The following is a 27397-nucleotide window of genomic DNA, read 5'->3' as shown; positions in this document are numbered from 1 at the left end:
TCTGCTGTTATCCGTTCAGATAAACAAGAAAATAGACTGAAAGGTGTTTCTGCAAAATGACGACACCGTCCCACTCTAAGGTTTATACTCTGGTTACTGTCATGGTTTGATGTTCATATCTATGGCTCATATGCATATTTCCCTCTATGGAATACGTTTGTCGTTCCTGAACTGCATGATGGCTGGACAGGCCTTGTATAATCATATAATTACCTTCATTAAATAGAGTTTTTTTTGTTTGCTTGTTTGTTTTTGCCAAAAGTGATTTCTTTGCCTAAGTTATCTCTTGGCAATATAGAGATGGTGATTTTTATATATATATATATAATATATATATATATATATATATATATATATATATATATATATATATATATATATATATATATATATATATATATATATATATATATATATACATATATATCTTATAATTTTCAAAAAATGACTTCAGCGATTATTTTAGTTAAGTGACAACATGATTGTTTGACCATGTGAGAATGAACTTGTGGAGCTCTAATGTGATATTCATTTATGTTTATAGAAAGTAATATGCACAATCCTAGCAATCCTAATGAACTTCAAATGACAAACATTTAGCTGGGTTTGATATCAGTGAGAATTAAATGTTTTTATTTTTTTATTCAATAATTATAAATATCAGGTTTCAGATCAGATGTATGTTAAAAGTTGTTTTTGAGACTATTAAACATTAAGGTTTTTAAGACACCAGGATACCACTGAAGCCACATGAACAGATGACCTCTGATGTCAAAATAAGTGTTTAACAGCCCAGAAGATGTTTTGTATCATTTTTTAATTTGTACCCCAGCTCTACCCAGGTCTCCTATAAAGAAGGAACTGTGTAAGTCACACAACTCTAAGTTTCTTCAGTGTGGTTTTTAAAAATGGCAATGTGAAAAAACGTGTAAGATGGAAGTCTAGCCCGCTCTGAGGTTTCCTGCTGAAAGAGTCTATTAGTTACAGTATTGATCACTGTCTGTAAGAGCCCACAAGGTTCAGTCTTAAGGAAGACTCTACGTATCTTCATCAACTCTTCTTATTGAATTTATTCCAAGGCTCCCTATTCACCATCTGTATCATTTATCTTTGAATATATTGTTTTAACATAATTTGAAGTCAATGAACATTCTTTCTATTTTGTCATAATAGGATTGTACACAAATATTTTATATATATGTGAGCTTTTATGAAGGCCCTTCATGTCATTCTTTAGTAATTCATCTTTGGTGGCATATTGTGACTTATTATGTTCTGACAACAGCTCCCAAGCATAACTACTCTGCCTCCGTACTTGACTTTGCAGATTGCGTTGTTCCTGGTCAGAAGGGTGAGTCAATGCTAAAGAAGCCGAGTTTGGTCCCAGCTGACTCCAGTCCAGATCATTGTGAGCTGATCTTTTACTATTCTTACAATCATCTTTAGCCTATGAGGAAACAGTTTTTTAGAGCTCCAGACTGAGGGACGGTTAATGTTTTCCAGAGTAATTATGATACTCTGAAACACTTTAGAAACAGACAATAGGATTTTATTCTGTTGAGGAGCCTCCTGTTGAACATCAATAGCAAGAGTCCAACAAGTTGTTTGAGTTCCTGCTCCCTTATCTCTAGGCCTCTTTTTGAGAAATATGGTTGAAAATACATGCCCAAAATGAATTGAATGTATCTCAAGAACTACAGAGTTTATTTTAATTGTTTTGGTATCAAAATAAAGGCAAGACTCTAGAGAATATGTTACAGCTCTAAAACCCACCCTGCCTGTTACTGAGGAAAGTGAATTAATATGATACACAGCAGAAATTAAGCAAAATATCTATTTCCGCCTAAAAAAAAACCAGTTCAATATATGAAGATTCCTTTCAAAGCATGTTTACTACATGTTTTGGATGTAGTAAACAACAGTACACAATCTGACCTTTTACTGTGCCAAGTTTCATGGAAAGAAAGTGCATCACATGAGTTTTAGAGAGGTACTACTTGATAAAAATCTAGGCGGACCTCCCAAATTAGCCATTTTGGCACAATTTGTGCCATTTGAACTTTCTCAGATTTTTTTTCTGTAGGTTCTGTTTCAATTATTTATTCTTATCATAGAATAAATGATTACTTGTCACAATTACATCTAATAATTGTTTTTGGGGGTTCCTTTGAAAAAAAAATTCCTCCTAGAGTCTCTAGTCTGCGCTCTGCGCTCTGCGCGTAAAACCATGCAGTTCTCAATACAGATATTCAAACTTACGCGGGGCGGTTTCTCGGGATCCCATTGGCCAATTTTGATGATTGACACGTCTTTCGAACCGTCAGAGCCAATAGAATCCGAGGGCGTTGACATTAATACGGAAACTAAAGCCATTCACCAATTAGAGGACGGGGAACGCATGTGACGTGCATTGACGGAGTTCGCCTCTACATTTTTATATGGAAGCCCAGGAGGCGGAAGAGGCTCTGGGCAGAGCCGAAAACAGTATGAGATGGACTTAGGGAAAATGGATTATCGAACCAAGTGGAAATATTTAGTCTAATAAGGATTATGACCACGAAACAGCAAAGGTAGGACTGAATTTATGTTTTTCGCTTCGTGAAATTAGCCATTTCTTTTTTTCTTCTTCAGCTGCTGGTTCAGTGAGTTTTGCACGTAGCGTGGTGATTCTGGTATTGTTGGAAACGGCAGAGCTTCGGCTTTACTCTGATCAATAGTTTGTGGGCTTTGGGAATAGTCGCTCTTTCACTGTTGCATTTTTTACCACGTATGCCTCGTTAGCCTCGTTAGCATCTAATTACGTTTCGTTTTATCAAGCTACTTCGTGTTCAGGCTGGGTGTTGTTGATGTAGAAAATATTGTTTGTATCATTTAGAAGAGCTTTTTCCCGATCTGTGGATATGCAATATGCCTATATTGATAAATGTATAGCATGTTTTTTCAATCGATCTTGTTGCGGCAAGCGCAGAGGACCCAAATTTGGGTCCTCTCGCGACAAACAGGTTAAGATTGTCAGCGTTGTAGCTGGGAAACACATTTTGACCAGGGAGCTCAGAGGAACAGAACACCGTCATTGGGCTGTTTGTCTCTATGAAGCCAATATAAAATCAGATAGCATCTTATTTTGATCAGGAGCTTTACTGACATTTTAAGTTGCTCTAAGTCTTCTAGAGTTAGCTCATGGTGTTAGCGCAGCTAGTGTGTGACATCTTCAGCATTTCCTATCTGTCTGCCTCTGAACAATGCTGTTCCCCGGCACCAAAAGGACAATCCGACCCATGTCTGAGTTTTTCCTGACAGTTTGAACGGACCAATTCTGATCTTTTCACCTCTCCCTGCGCCTCAAAATACTGATTTCCTCCACTTCAATATGTGGAACTAAATTGAACACGTTGCAGTCTGAACGGTCATGCAGTTTTTTATCTGACCTTTGCGTCATGTGAGACATCCGTCATAATTTTGCACCAGCAGAAGCCAGGGGTGGTAAATCCAGATGAAAGTAATGGCCGAAAATTATATTATTATAATATAATTATAATATACAATTATAATTATGAAATTATAAAAGCTGTTTGTATCAGTGAAGCGCATCACATCGTAATCCCACCACTACACATCCAATCAGACTTCCCTACAGACGTTTCTGTCAGTGCTCCTCAAAACGCTTTTGGTATTAGTTTTGCTTTCTTTCGATTAGTTCAATACAGTCGTCACCCAACCACCGGGCCGTGGACCGGTACCGGTCGGTGGACCAATTGGTACCGGGCCGCACAAGAAATAAATATTTTCGTTTTACGTATTATCTGAGTCTGGAGGATCTTTTATTTTGAAAACCCTTTAACCGGATTCTCTCGGTTACGTCTTGCGCGCCAACATTGAGCCCACAATGAGTAAGAAATGTCTTTAGAAGGTTTCTTTGGAAAAGGGGAGAAGGACCAGAGACAGGAGAATGGATTTATCCCGGACCTGTAGGTGACTCCCACCTTCCAAGCCCGCTCTGCATAATATGCACCGGGTTGCTAATGAGACAATGAAGCTTCAAACTGCTTTGCCATTTCAGACCAAGCACCGTCTGCATCGGGTGTCATTGTTTCCCAGATAGGACCGTCTCGTTGCAGAGAAACAAGCTCAGAGCTCCCATTAATTTGTCGTTGTCGTGAGTTAATATTTTCATGAAAGTAAATGTTCGTTTTTGTGGCGTATATATATCTTATTTTGAAAGGACGTGTAAACATTACCATAGCGACCAGAGTCAGAGCGTTAGGGCGCCGATCGAGACGAGAGGAGAGGAGTAGAGCTTGTAAGTCTTCCGTCTGGTTCACACCGCATGATTTTAGGATTGTCGCCCGATTTTCAAAACTTCTCTGACCACACGAGCCAATAAAAGTACAACAGGTTCGGTCGGTTCGTGTGTCCAGCCACATAACAGGAGCAAATCTTGCCATTTGAGCAGGCTTTAGTACAAAATAATGCGTCACAACTACAATCTACCTGCAATGCTAGTGTAAGCGTCAAGCCCTGACTGAATGAATAGCCTTGTGTCACGTTAATGATGGATAGCTGAAAAGTTACCGGGTTTATCAACTGTGGTAGCAATTTTGCTCCAACTTCGCTCCTTATCATTTCTGTGGATATTATTTGTACAAAATGCTGAATAAACATTTGTGCTGTTTCCACGTATCGTTTCCGACGTCCACCGGACTCGTTTGGGCGTGTCAGCTCAGCTGTTTGGGATTCCCCTCCATGAGCTACGTCACCGCGCTTTCTGATTGGCTACCTGTCACATTCAACAGATTGAGTTCTCACTCCCAATCAGGGAAAACCCAATACGCTGCGAGAATATGCCCGATTTTAGATCGGAGCAGTTCCAACGTTCTGCCGACTGGACGCGATCAGTCTTAGCATACCACACACGGCAGGATGATCGGTTACGATTATCGCGTGCAACATTCTAAGATTAACGTTCTAAAATTAGTAAAGTAGCCCGGCCCGGTCCGTTGCTGAATAAGCATAGATAATGGCATCCATTAGTACTTCTGTAAACAGAGCTGCTGTGTAGCATCAACGTTCTTTGCCCGTACTGGTAGAAACTGATTGTGTGCTCAGCCTTTAAATAAACAATGAGTTGAGATCAGGAGAAACTGTAATTGATTGATGGATCTTTGTCAGAAATGGCCATGTAATCATCTGTGGAAGCCAGGATTATACTTTGGCTTCAACAAAGTACAATAACTTATTTTACTCAATAACATTCAAATCATTTTATAACTTTAATATGTAATATGTTTGATATTTTGTCATCCGTGTTGACTTTAAACTACAATATTAATAGGAGACAGTTATTTATCAGTGCTAATTTATAAACTCAGCTTGGATTAATTTCCCAGATCATAACCAGTAATCTCAAACTGAAACAATGGCAGTTAAACTGATCCTGAAGCCTGACACACGTGTGAGTAAAAACAAAGGCAAAGCTTTAAAATAGGCGTTCATTAGAATGCCTGATGAGATTGGTTTGGTTGAACTCTATTCTCAGCTTTGCTTCCTGATTTAGTGCCACAGTTAATTCTGACTAAGCAGCTTGTTAGCGCTGGCAGTTCAAGTCAGCCTTGTCATGTAAACTTCTTACCTTGTTCTGTCGCCGTTTCAGCTTTGCTGGTTTCACTCATCTGTTGTCTTTCTCCTTCCCATCCAGGAAAACTGTCTCTGAGGTCAGATTGTTCAGTGTGAAGCTCTGTTAGCAAATATCTTATTTACTGCTGGTTTATACTATAAAAAAAATACACATAAGCATTTTTTTTTTTACAAAAAGTCTGGTGTGTAATGAGAATATACTTTTCCTGTTTTTGTTAAATTATGATTCCCAATTTTTCTTTCTATTTGCTAAATGCCAGAGTAATAAGACATTTATATTACTTTCTTCAAAGTCAAAAGTTTAAGTACTCTTCATTACTATTTGGTACCATTGCCCTTACACTGTATTACTTGGATATCCTTCCACAAGCTGCTCTCAGTAATTTTAACCCATCTATGGGGTAAGATTGCTGTCAATAATGTTGCAGAGTTGTAACTTTGTAACTTGTATTTCATCACTTTCTTAAAATAAGAAGTTATTTGCCAAAATAAATATTTTTTTGTTTTTACTTTTTATTGCCATAAGATGATTTAGGCAAACAAAAAAAACAAAAAACAACAAAAAAAAATTCCCAAAACAAACAAACAAACAAAAAAAAACACACACTTTTGGCTAAAAGTGACATAGGAAGGTGACAGTTTGTACTTTGTAAGCTGTTATTCTCACAGATAAAACCTCTGATTTTACATCTATGTATCATTTGAAAAACACAAAGCTTAATATTTTGTTTTACATTTATTGACTTGCATTTACAAATTTAGACTCCTGCACATACATTTTTAATTGACAATAATCTTACCCCAAACCAATTGATCTAAAACAGGAAAAGTTTATTATGATTTCACGTCAGACAGTGTGAAGAAGGATGCAGGTGCCTTTTAATACAGCTGGTTTCAGCCGTACCTCTGGTGGTGTCATCGCTTTGATGAAACAGATTGGTTTTAGGGCCACCTGCAAGTGGAAGTGGAGTTAAGACCACAGTGTATCTCTGTCAGCTCAAAATAACTTCAACTTAAAAAATATATTAATGGAAATCATATTTTCGTAAACTGTTGGCGAACATTCTGTTTGCAGTAGATGGTCATTTGCATAAAAGTTTGTGGTTGCTTTAAAGAAAGCCTGTGTCATGCTGCAGTCTGTGAAATGACCGTAATGCCTGGAGCAGAGTAGAACGTGTCAGGAAATTGTTCAAGAGACACAAAACCAACCTCGTTTCCATGGCCACAAAACCTTTCTAGTAAAAAACTAAGTGTTCTTTCAACCATTAATGCTCCGTTTCTCTTACACTAATTTATTTCCGTAATTTCAATTTGCGCAATCTTATGGCTAATGGAATATTAGCCAGTTTATCCCAGCCACACTGAGGAAAAGGTTTGTGTAAAGAGTTAATCAATTTGGACTCTGAATGAGAGATACATTTAGTTTGTAATGTTTGTATGTGACAGAGATCAGTTTCAGTCGTACCTCTCACCTGCTAGAAGACATTTGTTTTCTCCGTCCTCAGCGGTGCAGCAGCAGGTTGCTTCTCCTTTCTGGCTCCTGGATGCCTCCAGCCCCACCGAGCTGTGAATAATTTATGCTACCTCTTGTTGCTAACAGCTTTGATCTTAGAGATTGGACACTTTTATCTTGTCTCACTCATGGCTTCTGCTCAGCATTTCTGCTCTGTCATGTTTTTATCAGATCCCGGCTGTCTGGGTGGTCTGACCTCAGATCCATATCAGTTCTTGCTTCTCCTTGCAGATGTTGCCTCATTACTGGAACATGTCATGCTATGTGTTGCATGCAGTGCTGATCTGTGAGACTGGGAAAGTAATAGCATTTCTCTCCTTACCTTGAACACTTTGTTGGAATTCTATGCGATAAACTATCACAAAGAACTCAGATGTAAAGGATGTACGACTGCACGATAAAATGATAATGACACCTATTGCAATAGAAACGTGGTTAATAGAAAATGCATCAGATAGAATTTTGATTGTTTCACTGAGCTGGGATCCAGAACCCCAAAGCATTCTGGGGGATGTAGGTACAGGAAAGGCTTTAGCTACTCAACCTCTCATGGTCAGCTAAGCAAGGTTGTTCCAGTGGCATCAACTAATTCACTCACTTTTTGGTTACCTAGCAACAACTTGCTGAGCACCGTGTGTAGCAGCAGTTTCATGATGCTCCCAACATACTTTGGCGTCCGCATGACTCAAAGTGAAAATCCGACAGACATGATGATGATGATAACGTTGAGAGTTGCTGCAACAAGTTTCAAAGAAGCATCAGTGTGACTGCTGCTGTCTGTGTAGCACTGTCTGCGTTTCTATTATAAATGTACACAAATCTTTGTCTACATTCTGCTGATGGTGAAAAAACACAATTTCACAATTTCTCACACGTGAATAAGCTTTTTCACACAAGTGATTAAAAATCATGGCAGCATCAGATATAAGCAGTTACATGAGATATATTCAGAATTCAGCCATGATGCTAGCGCTCATTACCTATCAGCCAATCAGAAGAGACGTCAGCATCTTACTCAGGCGGTGGAGTGACAAGCCCCGCCTATTTGGGAACGGCAACATAACGCAGCGTTTTGAGGGAAATCGCAGTCTGTGATTTTACAGATGGATTATGGATTCAACACGTTTGAATGACACACAACTTTTTATGAACCATGTTGCTGTGAGAGCTCTGGTGGAGCTGCAGACCGTCAGAGGAAACACTTGTCCACAAAGTGATTCATGGCCCTGTTACCCTTAATTAGAAACTAGATCAAGGTCACCTAAGTAGTAGTTCATTCTAAGTTTAACTGCAGCTGTTCTATGTAATAATTTTAACTGAAATAATAAAGAACCAACACTAAGATACAGATCTAAATAAGAGTTATGCTCTTATAATCGGATCACAATATTTTGTGGCAGTTGTAGTAATGCTGGAGAACAAAGCAAAAAAAAGTATTCACAGTTTATTTTGGGCAACTGCATTTCAATCTGGAAAGACTCAGATGGAGAAAAAGGAACAATTAAAATATATAATGACAGGAATGAATAACAGTTCTTTGGCACTCGGGCCCCGGCAGCTGATCTGAGCTGAGATTTGATGTGAACTTGATGAACATCCGATAACCGATTAAGGATGCTCTCCCCCGGGGCCCGACACTGGTGGTGGAGGTCAAGAAAGAGTGCTATCCTGGAGAGCCGAAGGATGTGGGTGGAGAAGGGGCAGTGGTGGGTTGAACGCAACTGGGTGTGGATCCTTTTATGCAGAGCTTGATTGATGATTGGACGCGCCGGGTGAGGTCCAGCGCTGAGGTCTGAGATGAGCATGACGCCTATGGGTGAACGGAGGGGGCGGAGTCTTCCAGCTTGAACTTTCGCTATTAGCACCATGTCACTGAATCAAAGTTCTGCGAACATGAAATATAGCTCTATTTTATTTGTCTGTTATATTTAATCATCTTATTTTCATATTTATTGATGTTCTAGTGGAACCAGCTGAAGGGAAGATGGTTTAAGCAATGCAGCCTGTCTAAGGTTTTCATTCATCAGTAGCACTGGGTTACAAAAAAATATTATTGGAAGTTGTCTTCGTTTTTTCAACTGAATTAGGACTATTTTGCACGGCTGAATCCATAAGTGACATCCACTTTTCTCAATCAGGTCAGGTTTTTAACCGATCCAGATGTGAGAACAAGTCATACATTTTGATGCTCATGTTGCTCCATAGTTCAGAAAGTTGACCTGATTGAGCAGAACCAATGTGCATTTTGGATTCAGCTCATCAACACGACCCTGAAACAGTAGAAAAACCTCAGACAGTTTTTTGGCTGTTGACCAATAGGAGTTCATAACTCTAAATCTAAATTCTCATAAGAAGTTTTTCACAATAACTAGAAAATAAATACATGTTAATAACAGATATTATAACAAAAGCAGGTTTTGTGTGTTTTAATCTGTTGTGGAATAATTACATTGAATGACTTTATTAATACTTCAAATTAGATCATTTTTTTGTCATGTTGACAAAACTCACAGGCCATCAAGCAACACTTGGATTACGAGGCAACAGGAATCCTTAACGACCTCCCTGCAGTCCACAGCGATCCATCCGGTTTAAACGCTGGAGCAATCTGCTGCTCTCACACTCCAGACTCTCATTTATCATCGACATCGATCCGGATGTTCGCAGGGATGTGTGTGAATGTGTTGACAGGATGCAGGATTCTCAGCGGCTTCCTGGCATTTAAAACGCAGCATGGAGAGATCGATGTTAACGTCTCACTGTTGCTTACATGCAGAGTGGAGCGCGTTCTTTCTGGCACATCATACATATACCACGGCTCAGTGGGACCAGACTAAGAGATTATTTCTTAATTACTTATGAGAATAAAGTCATGACATTAGCAGAGTAAAGACACAATATTACCAGAAGAACGTCATAAAATGACCAGAAAAAAGTCATTTTAATGGGAGCAAAACCAATGGAGTTATCGAATTGTTGAGACTTAATTAGTTTATTATTATGAATTTATTCATGTATTATTTTGTATTAGTTGTCGAATGACTTTATTCTAATAATACTGACTTTATTGTTGTACAACTTTTTTCTCACAATATTATGACTTTCTTGTATTTTGAGGTTATTCCTGTATTATTTTGACTTCATTGTCAAATGACTAGTTCCATGAAATTATGGCTTTTTTCTTGTACAACTTTTTTCTCGCAACATTATGATTCACTTCTTTATTCATTTTTATGTTTTATCCTGGCTCTCATACTCCATCATAGATCAGTTTCAAAATGTTTTATTTAATCTTGCGTGGATCATTCTTGGAATTATAAAGGAAGATTTTACTAAAGTTTATGGGTTGGGGGGACTTAATTACTTTTTTCGCATCACGGCAATCAGATTTAGAAAGAACATTGTTGCCAGTTGTCACCCAGTCATTAACAGTGTTATGAATTTGTCATGGTGTCAGTAGGAGACACAGCACACATTCAATAATTAATTCTGAGCAGACTGACTGCTGTGGGGGAGAAAATGCTTCCAGTACGGGACACACACTAACGGCCACAAGATGGAAATGAACATCGGCTTAGTGCTGAAACGATTAATTGTGACGAATCGATTATTGAAATAACTGTTAACTAATCATCAGCTGGAGTTTAAAGACTTAAAAAAGGACATTTTTTGAAAGAGTGGTAATTAAGCCGAAACTGTACAAAAATATATACATTTTAAATTTAAGATAATAATAAAAACAAAACCACCTGGTCTGTAAATATCTTCTCCTCATGTGTTACAGTTTAGCTTCACCTGGTTAAAGTTCTGTAGAAAAACAAAGAAATTCTCCTATTAAGCACCTTCTGATTTCCAATTATTAATCTGTTAATCCAACATAACATTATAACATTTTTCCTTATTTATATTTTCCTCCCATGTGGTTGAACGTTTTTGCAAGATTTTGAAGTGAACTTTTTGCTCTTGCTAAGAATTGGTAACTTTTGGTTGCATCTGATCTGAAGTTTTACTCAACCACAGAAGATACTGCATGTCCTGAGGTATGTGCTGCTGTGAAATAGTTCAGTCATAAAGTCCTATGAACAGTTTAGCCATGAATCCTGTACATTTGGCATGAAATCAGTGTCAGGGATGCGTTTCATGAAGCCTGTTTGCAGACTTCCTCATCCGAAGGTGCTGATGTGGAAAGGGTGGTTGTACAAAAAAAACCGGAAGAAACATCATCTAGCATCAGTGCGGTCGGTTGGGAGGAAGCTTGAATCGTGTAATTTCCTGTCGGCCGTCCTCTGAGGGATAAGTCGAGTTTCACACTCTAGTCAGTGTCAGTATGAATGCAGCAAAGACAGAAAAAAACTCTAATCCAACACCTGTAGAAAGACTCTGGCATTCCTCTTCAGAATGTTGGTGAGTTTGCATCGACTCGGGTTCACGCAGCAGCAGCGGCTCTAATGAATGCATCCGTCTCTCCTGACAGGGCTTCGGGGCATCCTGCTCCTCGGGGAGCCCTGCTGAGGCAGCCACCCCCCCACCAGGGATATACAAGCTGGAGATCGAGCTGAAACGAGGACACAACCTTGCCATCCGAGACCGAGGAGGTGCGTGTGGACGTCTTTCTTTTACTCCTTCCCCTCAGTTTTGCCTCTGTGGCTGTGTTAACGGTTGATCTGTTCAGGCTCCAGCGATCCCTACGTCAAGTTCAAGCTGGCTGGTAAAGAGGTGTTCAGAAGCAAGACCATCCACAAAAACCTCAACCCGGTGTGGGACGAGAAGATCACGCTGATCGTGGACAGTCTGAGCGAACCGCTCTATGTCAAGGTAAAGATTAAAAACACACAGAAGACACTGAAATCAATGGTGAAATAGAACCAGCAGTCAGTGGAGATGTTGTGTTGCTGTCCTGCAGGTGTTTGACTATGACTTTGGTCTTCAGGACGACTTCATGGGTTCTGCTTTTCTTTACCTGGAGTCTCTAGAGCAGCAGAGGTCTGTCAGTCGTTCCTGTCATCATGCAGGATTTGTGTCGTGTTATAGACGGGTCTAAGAATCCAAACTTGTTCATCGCGCCGTAGAGGCAGTTGTTTAGGTTGTCTTTGTGGTTGTTGTTCTTCTCTCTGTGGTGGTTGGTGGTTGCATGTCTCTGTTGCTGTTCTGTGTTTCTCTTCTGAGCAACGTTAGTTTCTCTGACCGTTCTACTGTCCGGTGGCTGTTGTTATCCTCGTAGCTGCTTGTGTGTGTCTCCGTGTCGTTTTGTGCTGCTTTGTGCTGGTTGCTGTTGCATGCCTCCATGTGAGCCACCTCTCGGTGGTTGGGGTTGCCAGATTTTGACAACTGAAACAGGACCTGTGCCAACTTCCACTTTCTTTGTTTTGAGAGGAAACACTTTCAGGCTGACCTAAAACGTAGCTGTAAGTCACCCATGTCTGTTGGCTGTGTTGATGTAAAGTTTCAACCTAAATGGCTTCCAGCAGAAAATCGCATGCAGACCCGTCTAGCAGAGTCTTTATTAATTAATTTATTTTTTATGCACATATCAAAATGTAGATGTGCACCGCATCACAAGACAATTTTCTTCCACGGATTCATTTCAAAATAAATTATATTTAAGAGAAAAAAAAATTCTTTATATGTGAAGCTGAATTTCAAAACAAAGACAAAGACTTCGTTTATTAATGTGGTTCGTAATCAGATTCTTTGGAGAGTTAGTGATTGGTTCCCATCAGGATACTGATAGTTCCTACAACACCAGTTTTTGCTAACTAACTTTTTATTGACTCTAATTTTCACTATGCCTTAAAATAAGTTTTTATTAGTGACTAAATACATTAAGGTCTCCACTTCTGACAGCTTAAACTACCGAAGAATAGTATTTAAATAAAGAAACTAGCTTCAGTTCTAGGTTTCATAGTCCAAAGAGCCTACTACTTCATGCACAGTAATGAAAAACAAACAAAATATACTTTATGATTTCTCTGTATCGTCTGTTAGCAGACAGTGTCAAAGATGGATTTATGGGTTGGAACATCAGAACAGAGATAACATCACATATGTGAACCAGAAGAGGCTAGAAAGTGGCGTGACCCGAGAAACAGGTCAAATGCTTCTCTGATATGGGTCATGTTAACGTCCCACACCTGCCTCCATCAGACTCGGTCAGGTAACTAACCTGGGGTCATTATGTAACCTGTAAACAGTCCCAACCAGGGACTATTGTTAAACCGATTTTCTAACCATGTGGGCTCCGTATGCAAATGTTGCTGTGGATGGTTGGCAACCCTGCTGTGGTTTTGGTTCCCCTTACGGTCCAGCTCCATGTGCTGCATGCTCTTTTTGCTTTCCTCCATGAGCCTTTTGTGTCTCTGGGAGAGATTTTCTTCATCTCCTTCCTGATGCTTGTGCCAGTTTGTGGTGAACATCTGAAGTTGTATTTCACACTAACACAGTAAAACAAGCTTACATCCCTTCTTTGAACTTAGCGGTTTTCAAGTGTCAGCAAGTTGGACTCTGCATTTCTACTTTCATTTTCATTCACTTCAATTTCACTTTATCAACATTATACTGATTCTCTTGGATGTCATAAGACAATCGCTTTTCAAAGTCAATATTTCACACACTGATATTGATGACGATATATTTATTGTACATTGTGCAGCTCTTATCCAAACCTACACGACCAGTGTAAAATAGTCATTACCTGCCTTGTTAAATCATGTATTAAATCTGTTTAAACTTTATATTTTTTTTGAAAAATGTGCTCAGTTTTTCAACTCTAACTCCATCCTTATTACCTGACCCTCAATATAAATATATAATAATTGATTTAAATAGCATATCTGTTGGTTGAAAGGTGTCCAAAAGCAACACATCTGCTAAATAAAAAACATTAAAAAACACATTATTAACATCCATGAGCCTAGAACATCGCTCCAGTTAGAAATCCCAGATAGAAAAATACATATTTATTAAAATCCTGATACTCAAAAATAACAACTATCCATGCAATATAAAACCTAGAGCGAAACAGGGTTTTTTTTTTCTGCTAATGTTTTTTATGTGGGAGGATGACTCGAGCACACACACATGCTGGTGTTGCAGGACGATACCGGTGACTCTGGTGCTGAAGGACCCGCAGCTCCCCAATGAGGACCTGGGCTCTCTGGAGCTGGCAGTTACCCTGACGCCTAAAAGCAGCCCCATGGAGGATCCCCGAGACACGGCGGTGGGTACACACATTCTCTGTCAGATACGGTCGATGTCGCTGCCAGCTGGGTTTTTTACAATGTCAAACATCTGATAAATTAACTTGTTTATCCTCACAAGTTAAACAGTGATTCACTCTAAACCAGTAGATAGATGGAAACACGACTAATTCACTTTTTCTTTTTTTTTTTCTTTTTTTTTTGCAAAATTTTAAAAGTTTGTTCCAAGTTTGCTCATTTTTACTATAGATCTAAGAATGTGTCCAGCTCAGGGGACAAGCTGGGTTGCTATAGATACAGGTTAGCAGAGTCCTCACTGTTCCTATAGAAATCATTTATATCATTCCTGGCTCTTTGTCATCATTTTGTTATTTGTATTTTTATTACAGTCTTCAAAATGCTGCCAGAAACTTCCTGGCAGCATTCATCATTTGTCTGAAATATTCTGCTCTCATTATAGGTTCTTTCAAACACAGTTTGTGTGTCATGAAAAGTCGTTACTCCCAAAATGATTACAGATGCCAAAAAGTGAAATAGTGCCAGCAGACGTTGAAACAGAAAAGCAGCTAAACAGAAAAACATCTTAAAAGCATAAATCCCTGCTGCACCTTAGTCTCATCCTGCTGATGCAAATAATGAAGTATAATTTTTTGACACAGAATAACTTGCTGAATTTTATCTTTATGAACTTGTTGATTATAGAAGGTCTCCAGTTAGACCTTCCTCTCTTTTCCATGTTTGTGTTTCCTGCAGCGAGGCGAGGTTAAGACATATCGGTGGAAACCTTATGTGAATAAAGTGAGTGTAGCCGTGAGTTAGCTTATAGCGTTCCTCCTTTAGCTCTTTTAGCTCCTTTAGCTTTACCTCTGAGTCTAACTAGCTTGTTCCTCAGCAGCCTGATTAGAAAACATTTAGAGGACCTCTGTGAAAGGATTTCTACTCTCTAGCATTAACGTTATTTTTGTGGTATTGAATTTTAAATCTTTTTGTTTTACACCTGATAACCCTCCGATGGAGTGTTGGATTGGATGCCCCATATGACACAGATACTTCCCCCCACATCAGCAGCTTCTGTATGGAGGAAGCCCATTTTAGCTGCTTGTATGTGTGATCCTACCCTTTCTGTCAGGAATCAAAGTTTTATGATGGCAGGGAAAGGCAGGAACCCAGATGGAGCCGTAAACGGAGAGGTGGTTGAAACATCACCCTCATTACTGCATGAGCTGCGCTTATTTATTCATGCCAAAATGCAGGCATCAAGGTAAAAGCTCCATTCACACATCTCCCCAGGATGGCTTTTTTAGTTGCCGGAGTTCTGTGTGAAATGATCAACACGGCACATGGAGGGTTCATGCACAGCTGACAAAGTAACAGTTTTGAGATGGGATGTAACCTCCACTCAAACTAACGGCTCTGATTTTTTTCTGTGGAGTCTGGAATTCTGCTAGCATATCCTGTTAGCATGCAACATCTATTGAGCTGTTTAAGCCTGCGTTCACACAGCTGGTGAATGCGACTCAATTCAGATGTTTTTATCCTCATGTGAACCATATGTGACTTTGTCATGGCGGTCTGATCGGCCCGATTCTGATGTTTTCAACCAAAAAAAAAATCTGATTTGTGCCACTTTTGTATGTAGAACTAAATGTGATACATGTCCGATTGATTTCTGCAGTCTGAATAGTTTATATCTCATTTTATGTGACTTTTCCATCGTTGACATGAGACGTGTATCATATTTCTACACCAGAAGGAACGAGACTGGATGTAAATGGTGGCTGAAAATCTCATAATTATGAAATTTTGAAAGAAGTCTGAGGCGCATGATATCACAATCTCACCACTCCTGGTCCGACTGCACGTCCAATCAGATTCTCTACAGAAGCTGCAGTGAACGCTTCACTAAAGGCCGTTGTTACTTGTGCTTTCTGTTTATCAGCTTCCTTCATTTTGTTATGATTTTGTGATAATACAGTTGCCTCCTATTGCTTTAAAACTTTGAATTAGATGCCGGTGTCCATTATTACTTCCATAGACAGTGTGCTGCTATGCAAAGTCAACGTTTTTCTTGTCATGAAACAACTACAAAAAAAAAATCTAATGAAATGGTTCTCAGCAAAAAAAAAAATCATAACTGAGCATGAAGACCTGCGGTGTGAATGCAGCCTAACTTGTTCTGATTGTGTTACAAATGACCAAAGGCAGCTTTAAAAGAATAATTATACAACTGCATTGTGCAAAGCGCTAAAATTTAAAACTGTGCTTATCATTTTCACTTGTTCCTTAGCGATGTCCCGATCAGGACTTTTTGTCCTAGATACCAATCATTAATTAAATTTGACGGTGGCAAGTATTTTATCTCCACTGGAGTTGGGACCACAATGTTCCCACATTCCTTCAGTTGAAATATGCAGCTTTATGATTTGTTTCTGAAAACATGCAGCTACAGTTTTAAATAAGCTCATATTTTTGCTGTTGTTGTCTGGAGCACATTGATGAAGTGGTAAGCTAGTGTTAGCATGTGTCCTCCTTGTTTTAATATCACTTGTTAATCTTCTGACTCAGTTGAAGTCAAGTTATATGACTAACACCTACAGAAAAAAGTGAAAAAGTTGCTTTCCTGCATCGAAAATGTGTTTGGCTTTAAATGTAATAAAATTTAACAACTAAATTTAATACCAACCGTCTCAAGAGATGCCTGATCGTAATCATTTAACAAAAACCTGGATTAGGACCTTATGCTGACTGGTGGGATCAGATGTGGACATCCCTGTCATGATAAAGAAATATTTTGTCTGAGTTATATTTCCTCTGAGTCTCTGAAAAAAAAAAAAAATCAGCATCTTTTTGGGGCCCAGTGTGGAGACTGGGCTCGGTTCTGGATGGTTGGATGGATTTATGTTAGATGGCAGGAGGTGGAATCTATGAATTTCATAGTAAATTCATTGAAATAGGTTCTGTTCTAAGAGCTCTGTGACAGTTTTAGCAACAATAATACGTACATATTTTTTCAGTAACTGCTTTAGAAATTAGAGAAACCTTTCATATTCAAAAAATCTTAATTACTGATGAAATTGTTGCTGCAAAACATGCTTGAAGTTCTTCACAGTTATGGATTTTGACATTTGTGATTATTTTCTGTTCAGAGACTCTTCAAATCCATTCTTAGCTCCAAGTCATTAAGCACAGCTTGTCTCATCCATATATTACTCAACATATGAAATAATAATAAGCTGAGTCTCAGTCTGAAACGCCGCTCTAGTCAGAGAGATGGATTCAGAATCAGTCGACAGTACGCTGAAGAAGTGTGGGAAAGAAATGAGCAAAACAGAAAAAATCATCAGAACTGAAAATAAACAATGCATCTTTTTATGTTGCTTTATTCATGGGGCTTAAATAAAGCAACTCGTCTCCCTCCCTCATGGTTTAGCTTCAGTTAGTCCCAGTAGAGCTGATCCTCTAGTGGCTTTGGGTCAAAACGTTTCAACGTATAACAGCTGAACAGTGTTTAATATGTCTTCAGACCATGCTGCTCAGGAGATCCTGGAAACGATCCACAAAGGTAAACACCATCACCACTGTGTGTGTGCGTGCGGGCGTGCGTGTGTGTGTGCAGCCACAGCATCCTCCACCAGCTTCCTGTCACTTCTCCGTCACCATGTCTGCATTTCAATGCAGCGCCTCCATTTTGTGTTCGAGTTCTTGTTGCTGCTGTCGGCTCCGTTGGCTGAGGCTCCGCTCTTCTGGTGGGATGTTTCTGGAGCAAAGTGATCCAGAGCACGCACATTACATAACTGATTTAACTGATCTTTTTTTTTTTATTTAAGTCTCAGGCACAGATAAAAATAAACCAATGGCTTCAGTGTTAAGTTTTAAGGCTATTAAAGGGGAGTTATTATGTAAAATCAACTTTTTTTTTTAGCTCTATTAATCTAATAGTATTATTCATTCATCACACCTGGAGTTTGGCTTTGATTTTATTTTTCATGCATGTTTGAGAAATCCTTTAATTTCTGGGGTTGCATAAATCTTTGGTCCCACGAAACACCGTCCACATCCACAGAGCTCCGCCTGAGAGCTGCAGACCTCAGCTGAGCCTCCGCCTCACGGTGCACTGCTCCCCCTGCTCCTCCCACACTCCGCTCCTAAAGACTAGCCAACAGCAATTAGCAAACACCTGGTGGATCTGCAAGTCCACTGAGCTTGTCACTTCTTAACGGTTTAATGGAGAAACAGAAAGCAAGAGCTTTTTAAAAAGACAGAGGCCTAATTTCAAGTTGTGAAGTAGGTGTGTGGTGTTTCTGTGTTCAGCCCCCTTGTGTCTGAATGTAGTAACTCCACCATTTACTGTTTTATTTTTTTTTTGCTTTATTTTGTTGCTCATTTTGCTTTGCTCTGGCATGAATGGATAAACAGTGTCTGTGGAACATCAATCAGTTAGTTTTAGGTCTGGACTTTGACTGGACCACTCTAATACATGACATTGGTTTGATCTGCACCTTTTGGTGGTAGTTCTGGCTGCATGTTTACAGCTGCTGTGATGCAGTTATGAGGTTTAGAGAACAGTCACTGTTCACACAGGGCCATGTAGGTTTGGATTTGTTTTCTCCCATAATAAAAAACACCTTCATTTCAAAACTGCACTTTGTGTTTGCTTGAATTGTCTTTGACTTTTCCTAAATTGGTTTGATTGGTGTGAAAAACAGGCAAAAAAATTAGGAAATCAGGAAAGGGTAAACACTTTGCCCTGCATGTCTCATTCCTCGCTTTGAGATGAATACATTCCTTTGTGTGTGTGTGTGCGTGCGTGTGCGCGTGTGTGTGTGTGGATCAGCAGCAGCAGTCATTGCGTCTCACTGAGGTGCATCGGAAGTCCCAGCTGTGGCGAGGGATCGTCAGCATCACGCTGATCGAAGGTCGCAACCTGACGCCCATGGACCCCAACGGCCTGAGCGACCCCTACGCCAAGTTCAGGCTGGGGCCACAGAAGTACAAGAGCAAGGTGGGTCAGATGGCACATCTGTTAGGAACCAGACAGCATGGAGTCACTGCAGCTCATTTACCTGGTGCCCATTTAGAGCATCAATGACTTCAGGAATGATAAGAAAATGTTCAGTTTCAACTGAAATCCAGTTTCATTCAGTCCAGTTTGGGGATTAAGAAATGTGTGTGTGTGTGTGTGTGTGTGTGTGTGTGTGTGTGTGTGTGTGTGTGTGTGTGTGTGTGTGTGTGTGTGTGTGTGTGTGTGTGTGCGTGCGTGCGTGCGTGCGTGCGTGCGTGCGTGCGTGCGTGCGTGCGTGCGTGCGTGCGTGCGCGCGCGTGTGCAGACGGTGTCGAAGACCCTGAGTCCTCAGTGGAGGGAGCAATTTGACCTTCATCTGTATGAGGAAACAGGAGGCGTTCTGGAGATCACAGTGTGGGACAAAGACACAGGGAGGAGAGACGACTTCATCGGACGGTCAGAACCAGAATTAGCTTTACTCGCCGTGTTCGCCTCCACTTTTCTCCCAATGAACACTTTTTAAATCTACAAACATAAGAAGGACTAGGCTGAGGAAGTGCAGATAAGCATGGTGTTGATGTGATCCAGTAGAACCAGAACCTCCAACCGTTTCCTTCCTGTCTGCTCCTGTTCCAGCTGCCAGTTGGACCTCTCCACTCTGACTAAAGAGAAGACCCATCACCTGGAGCTGCCGCTGGAGGAGTCCCGGGGCGTCCTGGTGCTGCTGGTCACACTGACGGCGTCGGCGGCGGTCTCCATCGCCGACCTGTCCCTCACGCCGCTGGAGGACCCAGAGGAACGCAGAGAGATCCTCAAACGTTACGTCAGTGGCCTTCTGACGTTCACATCCACTATATAACAATACTTATGTTAGCCAGGACTGTGATGATGACACATCATAAGTTGTTGTCCAGTCTATGACTTTGATCCTAGTGATTTCTGAGATGCAGTAAATTTGATAGTGGCATAACAATGCAAGTTCTCTCTTCCTCTAGAAAATAATTTAGTAAAGATCACTTAACACTGGAACTGGAAGATATTTTAAATATACAATAAAAACTCTTTCAACCGAAACATAATTAAAGTGGATTATGATGCCTCTGAAAAATTACCATCCAAAAGACTGCAAGACAAACATGTTTTTGCCGCAGGGTGTGAGGAAGTCGTTGTCCAACCTGAGGGACGTGGGCATCGTCCAGGTGAAGGTGCTGAGGGCCGAGGGTCTGATGGTCGCAGACGTCACAGGTACCAGCGCCTCCTCACTTCTTCTTCTGTTTCTCCTCAGAAACCACCTGCCACCAAACACACTCTCTAATCTGACTGCTCTCTCTCTTTTTTTTTTCCAGGTAAAAGTGACCCTTTCTGCGTATTGGAGCTGAATAACGACAGACTGCAGACACATACCATATACAAGAATCTCAACCCTGAGTGGAACAAAGTCTTCACCTTGTGAGTCACATTTTGCTGCAGCATCTTCCTCCTAATTCTTCATTATGGGGCCGTTAATGTTTTCTCCAGTGGACTGAGAGGCTGTAAAAGCCCCTCTGAGTCATTCTGAGCTGTGGGTTGTTGGTGCTGGAACATGTTTCAGGCTGGGGAAACCAAAAAAGCACAAGTTAAAGTTTGAATTTCAGAATATAAGCAGAAAATGTAGCTGGTTTAGCTTAGAGGATGGACAGCTAGTTGGACTATCTGTTATTGAAGCGGTTTGAAGACAGTGTTTCGTTAGAAAAGGTTGATAAAAATAGCAAAATTTGGAATAACTTCTTCAATTTCCCAAAAATGCTTGTTACTCTGACTCTGGCTCAGTCTGGCCTCACGTCTCCTCTCTGCACAGCAACGTGAAAGATGTTCACTCGGTCCTGGAGGTGTCGGTGTTTGACGAAGACAGAGACAGGAGTGCAGACTTCCTGGGAAAAGTGGCCATTCCTCTTTTGAACGTGAGTATCAGAGGTTGTTCAGACTCCTGGAAATGTTCCTCATTCTGTCTCGTTACAGACACAAGGTCCCATTCGGCTGATCAAACACAAGGCATGGATAACATGAAGTGGACTTGAACTAATGGCTTCTGTGTTTTTAATGATGTTTGTTCACCAATGTGCTTTAGCAAATCTCTGAGGCATAACAGAGATTTTCCATCAAGGCCAAAGTTGATATGTACTGATATGTCAGACGTTTTCCAAACTAGAAAGCTGGATTTTAGACGTTTATTGTTGTTGCTATAAAATTATAGCTAAGAAAATGCAAATGAGGAGCAACTTGACCACAGAGGTGCTGTAGTTTCATATGAGAGCATAGTTCTGTTAGAATGTGTGAGTCATGAGGTTTTTAAAATGGAAACAAACTAAACTTTGTCCCTGCTGATATCCAGAATAATTACATTTAATGTCCAGCTGTTTTATATTTTAGGTTTACTTTATATACAAACATTATCCTGAAGACTTGTTGGATCACTTTGACTAAACACAGCATGATAACCAAGTGAGCTTTAGCCTGCAGTGCTTGTTGGAAATCCGCTGAACTGTTTTGCAGTCTGTAAGCCAAGTCAGTGTGTGTGTTTTAGGTTCGTAACTCAGTGTGTGTGTTTTAGGTTCGTAACTCAGTGTGTGTGTTTTAGGTTCGTAACTCAGTGTGTGTGTTTTAGGTTCGTAATCCAGTCTGTGTGTGTTTTAGATCCATAACGGCGTCCAGAAAGCCTACCTGCTGAAAAACAAGGAGCTCACTGCCCCGACCAAAGGAGTCATCTACCTGGAGATGGAAGTCGTCTACAACACGGTGATTGTGACGCTGCGTTCCTGCATGTCTGCTCACACAAACATCCTGAGGAGGAATCCTGCAGTCTGTTCCGTCCAGAGTGTTAAAGTTTTTCCTTGATGTGCTTTTCTTCAGATAAAGGCTGCTTTAAAGACCGTGGTTCCTGCAGAACAGAAATACGTCGAGGAAGAACCAAAAGTTTCCAAGCAGGTGTGTATTGTTACGCAATTACATAAAAATAAAAGGACAACTGTTGTTGGGTTCAGGTCCGGTCCTGATCCTTGATTCATAACTCCTGCATTTCCATTCACCATATATTTGTGCATTTTGACATTTCAAAAATAAAATAGCTTAATGGAAACTCTCATTATTCAATAAATGGTTTTGGTTGTAGGATGAAGTGTTTTTTTTTTTTGTTTTTTTTGGCTGTATTGAAATTGGTTTATTTTGCCAAACTTAAATGGAAACACTTTCTAGTGCATCACATGAATGATGAGCCATGGGACATCGCCACTGACACAAACCATGAAGAAGAAGACCACAGGAAGTAGCTGGAGGAAGATGACACAGCGTGTTTTTAATGAGTTGTCATGTGAACAAACTTATTCACATGTGATTTGCAAAAAGCAAAAAACACCACAATTTAAAAAAGAGCTATGATTTTTCAATATACATATTTTTTAAAACTGATATTTCTCTGCTTTTAAAAGCATCCTCTGCTTTTAAAAACAGAGAAATTCTCTAAAACACGACAGTACCTCTCCTCCACCAGCAGGAGGCAGCTTAGTTGAAACCAATCACATTTTATTTGAAAGCCTCTAACAAATCCATGATAATAAGACATAAAACGTTTTGACTTTGTGGAGTTTGTACTAATCAGCAAACGTCTCCATTGTGTATTTGAATCAAACTGTATTATTATGTTGTCATATTCACAGCAGGTAAACCTTTTGCCTTCCAGCTGCTGCAGCAGAACTTTAACCGGGTCAAGCGGTGCATCATGGTCCTCTTCAGCTACGGTACCTACATCAACAGCTGCTTTGAGTGGGAGTCGTCACAGAGGAGCATCACTGCTTTCATTGTATGGAGAACACTCAAACACGCACACACACACACACACACGCACACACACACACACACATACACAGCTGACTGTTTCCCCACCGTGTGTGCTCTGCTCCCAGCTGTTCGTGGTGGTGGTCTGGAACTTTGAGCTCTACATGCTGCCACTTGGCCTGGTTCTGCTGCTGGTCTGGAACTACTTCTTCTCTTCAGGCAGAGAGACGGCGGAGACGGTGAGCACTGAGACTCATTTGTGTTCAGGTGTGTGTGTGTGTTTTACCGACCAGTCACCTGCTGAAGCTGTCTCTCTCTGTTCTGCAGTCCATGGAGGCCATGTTTGAATGGGAGGATGATGAAGAGGACAAGGAAGAAAAGGTGCTGCTCTAATTCAGGAAGTCATTCCTCTGCTTTCGATAGATGTAGTTTACCTAGATAGTGACTATGTAGCCAAATAAAGTCCTGAAACATCTTCTGATGTAAGCTATGACACATTAGTGATGAAGCTGGAGTCACTGGTTGGCAACAACTGAAGGTGACATGGTTACTGAATTATGTGTTTAATTATGAATCATATGTGCCTGGAATACACAATACTGCCCCCTTTAATGAAAGGCACCCATGTATCTATACCAGCGGTGTCCAATGTGTCCCCTGGGGGCCATTTGTGGACCCTGGACTGACTCTGTCTGGCCCCCAATTTCAATTCAAGAATGATGCAAAGGTGTTTGATGTCGGTGGAAACATTATTTCTTTATTTATTCATTTTTCATCAGTTGTTTTGTTTATAAAAAAGATGGAAACTGTATTTTTAAAATGATCACAAAGTAAAATTTCCTCACAACAGAAGACATTTACAACAACACATTATTCATCTTTTTGCATTCAATACGGTAACTTTTACTCAAAAATTTGACTTAACTGGACCCAAATATGCTTTTACTTTGTGTAAGAGTTCCCTATGTTTTGATTTCACTGGTTAAAAATGTCTGTATTTGTTTGTTTTTGTTTTGTTTTTGTTTTGTTTTTTTTCCAAATTCATACCTGGAAAGTTTGCAAATTGTCTTATTTTGATTTCTGCAAAACAATTTTAAAGTTTCGAATGTATAATAATTTAAACATCCCTACTTTATTATTTGTCAAAAGCATTGCATACTAAGTTGTTTGCTGAGTAGGCACAAAAACATTATTTTTGGCCCATGTGTTTGGGCGCCCCTAAATGAAATGAACAGATTCCAACTCTGCATATATATCTAGACTTTATCAAAACAGTGTCAAATATTGAAAACTTATGGAAACTTCTCTCTCCTGTCAGGACTCTGAGCCCAAAGGCTTCATGGATAAACTGTATGCCATCCAGGACGTGTTCATCAGCGTACAGACCGCTCTGGATGAAGTAGCATCGTTTGGAGAGAGGTTAAAGAAGTAGGTTCTCTGCAGGTTGCCATGTTTGTGTCGTCCTTCACAACCAAACAGCAGAAACAAACCAAGAGCTTATAGAGACAGGCCTGAGGTTTTGTTGTTAGGTAACGAACAGCTGATAACATCACTTCACTACGCATGTCGCTTAGTGTTGTCATTTTTTTGTAAATATTAGTTTTTCCCGTATGCTATGCTAACTTTTGGCCAAGTTTGGGTCCAGGTCACAGTGGATTTATATGCCCCAGATTAAAAATATATCATGTGATGTGTATTTCTGAACCATTGAAGTCTCTTTAAGTGGATATTGACATGGAAGTCTGGAGTTTGCTCTGGAGACTGTGGCACCAATCATCTTTAATGTGAAATCCACACAGAACGAAGCATCTAAATATCTCCTTTTTAAGTTGAAAGCAATAAAAGTAATACATTTTTGTTGCATTCCCAGAAGGAGTTTTGTGATCTGGATGGTGGCTTCTTGTTGCTCTCTTCCTGCTGACCTTTGCCCTCTGTCAGTCACTCCAGTGACTGTCTATGTCAGTCATAATCTCATGTTTATCTCCTTCTAAACATGCCGGCTTCTTGCAACTTACAACATTTATAGGCTGGGTTTCCACCGACACATGAGTAACGATGTCATCATCGCAGTATCACTATGCAGTATTCATGCTGTAAAGGACTATGTTATGTTCTGTGTTTTCTGTGTAGTTATTCTTGAGGTTTTCTGTGTTTAGTCCTGTTCCTGTCTTCCCTGTTGATTGCTTCCCAGGTGTGTCTAGTTACCTGATTACCCTCCCTGTGTATTTAACCCCACCTGTTGTCTTTGTCTCTTGTCTGGTCCTCGTCTTTGTCAGCGTCTGTCAGTCGTCTCAGTAGAACTGGTTAAGTCCTGTGTCGGCGTCAGCTCTCGTTTTTCAGTCCTCTATCAGTTGCTACTGGTAATTAGCTGTGTGCTATTCTCTCTGCCGTGCCGCCTGCATTGGACTGTTTTGAGCTCTCTTTATTAAATCATCATCATCATCATCATCATCTGGGTCCCAGCGTTCATTCTCACCACTACTAACTCACCACTTCATGACAGACTAATTGGCGAGCAATAATTGTTGGTGAAAAGAGGACCTTATTATATTGTATTTTATTGTTTATCATGATAAATTTCTTGATTTTGCTTTATCTGTGCTTTAAAAAAACCAAAAACCATCCATGTTGTTGGGATTGTTAGTTTTATTATTTTCTCCACTGTTTGTTCATTGACAGGGTCAACACATGTGAAAATATGATTACAGCTAGCTACTGTGAGCAGAGCAGCCTAATAATATAACTCTCACTTACTGAAGTGACTGGTGTCCTCAAAAAACATATTATAACCAGAATGTTTTTTAAAAGCAGTATTTGTGTTTATGCCATGCAGTCATAATCATACAGGTGCCTAAAGAAATAGTAACAAATAGTTCTTATTGCAATGTTTATCGTTGTCACATGAGACACAAATGACATCGGCAAAAATACTAAAGGTCACCGAGTTGGAAGCACAGATTAGAAAGAGAAGGAAGATGAAAACGGGCCAATATCACACCTGGTACCGTCATCATCAGACTTTGTGATATCATGCCACTCTGCTCCTGGGTACACAGCTGCTTGTATGAGTGACTGTATTTGTGGAGACTCAAAGCTTTCAGCAGTCGTTCTCACACAGCAGGTCACATATTCATTCCTCCTCTGTCTCTCCTGCAGCACCTTTAACTGGACAGTGCCTTTCCTCAGCTGGTTGGCCATCACTGCCCTGTGCCTGGCCACACTGCTGCTCTACCTCATACCACTGCGATACCTCGTACTTGCCTGGGGTGAGTCCCGATCCACTCACTGCTTTACCATGAACTGTCATTCACTCCAAATTGGCTACAAAGCAAAGCCACATTCAGACCGGCCTGATCTCAGGAGGAAAGGGACAAAAATCCAACAAACTGGTGTGAGAAGCTCAGATTGTTTGACTGAAATCAGAAAGTCGAAAAGTCATTTTACTAATTACAAAAAAAAGTAGGTAAAATTATTTAGAAAATAAATGACTATAAAGAAGAATCATTCTTATTAAAAAAATAATCAGTTTTAAAAATGACACACTGGAAGCATGTCTATAGGCCTGTCACAATAATCACAATTAATCATTAAATTAAAATGACATCAATAGTTTCCATTGGCATGATTTATCGTTTTTTGTCTTTTTTTGGAGGGGAATTTTGTTTATAACTTCAAAATTCATTTTATTTGTTGTTTGGTTGATTTATTTTGGATATTTAAGAAGTCTTCCAGTTCCAGTGTTAATACTCATTAGAAGTTAAAGTTTACTGGTCTTTTAGAATGTGTTCTTGCATTATTATTATACCATTACCATTATATGACTTAAAAATTGTCTCAGAACAATAATATTGTTTAAAGCAATAACTTCTGGGATAATTTATCGTCCAGCAAAATTTATTATTGTGTCAGGCCTACATGTTTGCTCCCTCCTGCCCACAGCCAGAAGGAGTAGACATGGGGAGTGATTTAGAGTTTAAATGAGTTACAACATTTCATTTCCCTTTGAGATGAATAAAGTAATTTTAATTTGAATTCTACAGGTGTGAACAAGTTCACTAAGAAGCTTCGTGATCCATACATGATCGAAAACAACGAGCTTCTGGACTTCCTGTCCAGAGTTCCGTCTGATGTTCAAATGGTGGGTACGGCGGCCATGTTGGCAGCAGAAAGGCTCATGATGAACATGTCAGAATTAATGTGCTGCTGGTTCTCTCTCTCTCTCTCTCTCTCTCTCTCTCTCTC

At 40.0% G+C, this 27397-nt stretch overlaps 1 protein-coding gene and 1 long non-coding RNA gene across 7 annotated transcripts in view; one reads left to right on the top strand and one right to left on the bottom strand.

Moving 5' to 3' along the window:
* The window catches only part of mctp1b (multiple C2 domains, transmembrane 1b), a 35630-nt gene that overhangs the window by 7791 nt on the left and 442 nt on the right, over positions 1-27397 (top strand). The window contains exons 1-20 of one of the 6 annotated variants that reach the window (XM_088010730.1): positions 11108-11551; positions 11622-11742; positions 11820-11962; positions 12051-12130; positions 14240-14363; positions 17867-17905; positions 19178-19345; positions 19671-19801; positions 19982-20168; positions 20497-20590; positions 20692-20794; positions 21183-21285; positions 22019-22120; positions 22235-22309; positions 23061-23180; positions 23284-23394; positions 23483-23536; positions 24474-24583; positions 26312-26421; positions 27196-27293. In XM_088010730.1, the coding sequence (XP_087866856.1) occupies positions 11546-11551; positions 11622-11742; positions 11820-11962; positions 12051-12130; positions 14240-14363; positions 17867-17905; positions 19178-19345; positions 19671-19801; positions 19982-20168; positions 20497-20590; positions 20692-20794; positions 21183-21285; positions 22019-22120; positions 22235-22309; positions 23061-23180; positions 23284-23394; positions 23483-23536; positions 24474-24583; positions 26312-26421; positions 27196-27293 (2079 nt within the window). In that variant the 5' untranslated portion in view covers positions 11108-11545. Of the gene's footprint in view, positions 1-11107; positions 11552-11621; positions 11743-11819; positions 11963-12050; positions 12131-14239; positions 14364-17866; positions 17906-19177; positions 19346-19670; positions 19802-19981; positions 20169-20496; positions 20591-20691; positions 20795-21182; positions 21286-22018; positions 22121-22234; positions 22310-23037; positions 23181-23283; positions 23395-23482; positions 23537-24473; positions 24584-26311; positions 26425-27195; positions 27294-27397 lie in introns of those variants that run through there. The other 5 variants (XM_015000650.2, XM_015000649.2, XM_015000652.2 and 2 more) reach the window with 5 other exon arrangements.
* LOC148155939 (uncharacterized) lies at positions 5432-7332 on the bottom strand. Its single transcript, XR_015764814.1, has 3 exons — positions 7107-7332; positions 6539-6586; positions 5432-5734 (listed from the first exon to the last, which is right to left on the bottom strand). It is a non-coding gene; the product is annotated as an uncharacterized LOC148155939 (long non-coding RNA).

Source organism: Poecilia mexicana, unplaced genomic scaffold (genome assembly GCF_051168715.1).
Source record: "Poecilia mexicana isolate PSO_F unplaced genomic scaffold, ASM5116871v1 scaffold_12, whole genome shotgun sequence".
In the NCBI taxonomy this organism is placed as follows: domain Eukaryota; kingdom Metazoa; phylum Chordata; class Actinopteri; order Cyprinodontiformes; family Poeciliidae; genus Poecilia; species Poecilia mexicana.
The sequence above is the reverse complement of the archived record's forward strand: the minus strand, read 5'-3'. Positions and strand labels throughout refer to the sequence as shown.